At 76.7% G+C, this 3574-nt stretch overlaps 1 protein-coding gene across 1 annotated transcript; it reads left to right on the forward strand.

Annotated features, from left to right (window-relative positions):
• Positions 1 to 326: 326 nt before the first annotated feature.
• RHEBL1 (RHEB like 1) lies at positions 327 to 1964 on the forward strand (the record flags this gene model as incomplete). The annotated part of the gene is made up of 8 exons (XM_082332690.1): positions 327 to 378; positions 763 to 834; positions 1026 to 1093; positions 1193 to 1275; positions 1399 to 1455; positions 1526 to 1573; positions 1651 to 1735; positions 1817 to 1964. The coding sequence occupies 8 exons, from the start codon at positions 327 to 329 to the stop codon at positions 1904 to 1906; spliced, it is 555 nt and encodes a 184-aa protein (XP_082188816.1). The 3' UTR covers positions 1907 to 1964.
• Positions 1965 to 3574: the final 1610 nt, after the last annotated feature.

Below are 3574 nucleotides of genomic sequence, written 5' to 3' on the forward strand. Positions count from 1 at the left end.
GCGGGTCCCCGGGGCGGGGGGGGGGAGGGCAGGAGGCGGGCACCCCCCACCCCCGCCCGTTCAGGTGTGCGGCCACCACGTGGCCCCAGCCGTTCCCTCCGTTTTCATGAATGGAGCCCCGGCGGCCAGCGCGGCTGCGCCGCCGCCAGGCCCCGCCCCCGCCGCCGCGGCGTGGCCAATGGGAGAGAGCGGGCGGGCGGTGTTGTGGTCACGTGGGGCCGCCGGTGTAGTGGCGGCGGCACCGCCCCCCCTCCCGCCCTCCCCGCCGCGGCGGGCGGTTTATAACGCCGTGTGCCGCGCCCGCCCGCCCCCCCCGCGGCGTGGCCATGCCGCCGCTCCGCCACCGCAAAGTGCTCATCCTGGGGTACCGCGCCGTGGGTCAGTGCGGGGGGGCGTGGGAAGGGGCTGAGCCCCCTGCCCCACGCGGCTCCGGGCGGGGGGGGGACCTGCCCGGGCGGTGCGTGGGAGCGGGGCTGCCCCGCGGGGGGGGGGGGGGCTGTGCCGGGCCCCTCGTGGGTGCCCCCCCCGCCGCCGTGGGGTCAGGGCATGGCGGGTCCCCACCTCGGGTGGGGGCTGTGGGGCGGACGCCCACCCCGGGAGGCCCCGTCACCCCGCGGCCGTGTCCCCTGCGCCCCCCGGGAGGGGGTGGCGGGTGCAGGGGCAGGGAGCCGGTTCCCGGGTCCCTTCCCTCGCTCGGGCTCCTTCCCCTGCCCCGCGGTGATGCTGGGACCCCGGCCCCCAGCCCTGCGCTTCCCCCCCCAGGCAAAACCTCCCTGGCCCACCAGTTCGTGGAGGGGGCGTTCATGGAGTGCTACGAGCCCACGGTGGAGAGCAGTAAGTTGGGGGGGGCTGCCTGGGGTCCCCCTTCCCGCTGCTTCCACGGGGCCGCGGGTGATGAGGGCAGATGTGACCCCGCTCCTGGGCTGCACCCCAAAGCCTTACGCCAGGGGCCGAGGCCCCCCCGGCCTGGGATGGAGCCCTGGGGGGTCCCGGGCACCCCCGTTAACCTGGTGCCACCTCCGCAGCCTACAACAAGATGGTGGTGGTGGGGAAGGACGAGTTCCAGCTCCAGCTGGTGGACACGGCCGGGCAGGTAACGCTGGGGGCAGGTCCTGGGCCGGGGGGGCCCGGGGGGCGGGCGAGGGGCTGCTGGCCCCGCAGCCGCCCCGGCACCGGCCCTGTCCTCCCCCAGGACGAGTACACCATCCTGCCCCACTCCTTCGTCATCGGCATCCACGGCTACGTCCTGGTGTACTCGGTGACGTCCCTGCGGAGGTGAGGGACCCAGCTGCCCTCCCTGCCGCGCCGTCCCCGCGCCCTCGGGGCTGGGACGGGTCCCCTTGAGGGGGGGACCCCGGTGGCGGGGGGCAATGCCTGGATCTCCCCTTCTCCCCGCAGCTTCCAGGTGGTGAAGACCCTGCACAACAAGCTGTACGAGAGCCGGGGGAAGACGCGGTAGGTGCTGTCCCTCCCGGGGAGGGGGGCGCCCGGGGGGGCCGGGCCCTCACCCTCCCCGTGCCCGCAGCATGCCCGTGGTGCTGGTGGGGAACAAGGCGGACCTGTCCCCGCAGAGGTAAGGAGGGCTCTGGGGGTCCCGGCCCCCCCGGGGACCCGGTGGCCCATCCTGGCCATCTTCTGCTGTGTCTCCAGCCGGGAGGTGAAGACGGATGAAGGGAAGAAGCTGGCAGAGTCGTGGGGCGCCATCTTCCTCGAGTCCTCGGCCAAGGAGAGCCAGGTCTGGGGCAGGGTGACGTACCCCGCCGGGGCTGGGAGCGGGGTCCCCGAGGTGCCGGGGCTGACGTCCCCTCGTCCCCAGGTGACCCAGGGGATCTTCACGAAGATCATCGAGGAGATCGACCGGGTGGACAACTCCTACGGCAGATCGAGCGGCTGCCGCCTGATGTGAGCCCTGCCTGGGACAGACCCCCGGACGGGGCAGACCTCCCATGGGACCTTCCCCCAGACACGGCGGTGGCTTCGGGGGGGTCCGGGGCCACGCGGTCCCGCCGTTGTACGGGACCCCTCACTTTGCACAGTCTGTGGGGCTCACGAGGGGCTGGGAGCGGGGTGGGGGTCCCGTCCCGGCCGGGGAGCACCCCCTGCTCATAGCTGCTGTCCCCCCACACGCACAAGGACACGCTGGGGCCGTTGCCACTCCGGCCGCGGGGAGCCGGGGCTGAATGCGGGTGTTGTTCCCGGCGCGGGGCCGCGGTCCGGCTGTGCCGCGCTGGCAACCGCCGCTCGTGGGAGTCAGGGCCGCGGGCTGGAACAATTAAACGTTGTTTTGACTGTGAACCCCCTCGGAGCCCGGGCTGGGGCTGGGGGGGCTGCTCCTGCCCCGGGACGGGGGGGTTGAAGGTGAGGCAGCATAGGGGGACCCCCAGCACCCCGGCAGTGGGCTCCCCCCCAGCCCCGACTGCGCCGTGGGGCTGAGCACCCCCCGCCATGGGGCTGGGGACCCCGGGGCCGTTGCTGGGACCCTGGGGGGCTCTGCAGCCCCGTCCCCCCGGAGCCGCAGCCCGGGCTGGGTGCCTGTGGGGGGACTCGGCAGCGCCGGGGTGCCCGGCCTGGCTGCGGTTCCCCATGCGGCTTATCTCCACCCAGCCAGGCTAATTACGGCTAATTACCCAATTAGGCTGTTTAGCGAGGAGCAGGGAGCTGCTGAGGAGGGAAGTGGGGTGTTGGGGTGCGGGGGGGCTGCTCCGTGCCCCCCGCCAGCAGCGCCGGGCTGCAGAGGGGAGCGGGTGCTGGGACGTCGCAGCCACCGGGGGTCGCGGGGGGGCCCTCACCCAGCCCCCACCTCCCCGTGGGACCCCGGGGCTGTCCTGCCCCGGGCGGGGGTCCCCGGCTGCGACCGAGGGGGCCGGGGGCCGGTTCTCCTTCCCCCCCCGCCCGAGCGGGGTCTCCGGGCCCGAGAACGGAGCCGCGGCCCCGATCCGGCCCCGCTCGGTGCACGGGTGTCCCGGGGGCGGCGGGATGGGCGCGGGCGGGGGGGGGGGCGCAGGGCGGGTGACGGGGCACGCGTGGGGCTCCCCGTGTGCGTGGCCCGGGCTGCCCGGTACCGGCAGGGACCACGGGTACCGGCGGGAGGGCAGGGCCGCGGCTCAGCCACCCGCGGCTGCCGTGGGGCGGCCTGTCCCAGCACCGGCCACGGCGGCTGCTCCGGGGACACCGGGACCGGGCGCGGAGCCCTCCCTACGGGCACCCACGGACACCCGCGTCCCCGGCGGGGCCGCTCCGGTCCCCGGGAGGGCGGGGGGGGGGCGGAGCCTCCGCCGTTGCCCGGTGCCGCCCCGCCGTGCCCACGTGCGCGCCCGCCCGCCCCGGCGCCGGCGGGGTTAAGCGTCGCGGAGGGATCCCTCCCGGCAGCGTGCGCTGCGGCCCCGCGCCGTCACACCCCCCCCCCCTCCCTCCGCCGCCGCACAGCGCCCGCCGCGCAACGTCTCCCTCCGCCCGAACCCCCCGCCGCCAAGTAGTGCGGGCGCGGCGCCCCCCGGCCGCGGCCCCCAGGGCGCAGCGCGGCGGCCCCGGCGGGGCGGGCGGGCGGGCGGGGCGGGGCGGGGGCGGGCGGCGG

Source organism: Platalea leucorodia, assembly GCF_965183815.1.
Source record: "Platalea leucorodia genome assembly, chromosome: 23".
Lineage (NCBI taxonomy): Eukaryota > Metazoa > Chordata > Aves > Pelecaniformes > Threskiornithidae > Platalea > Platalea leucorodia.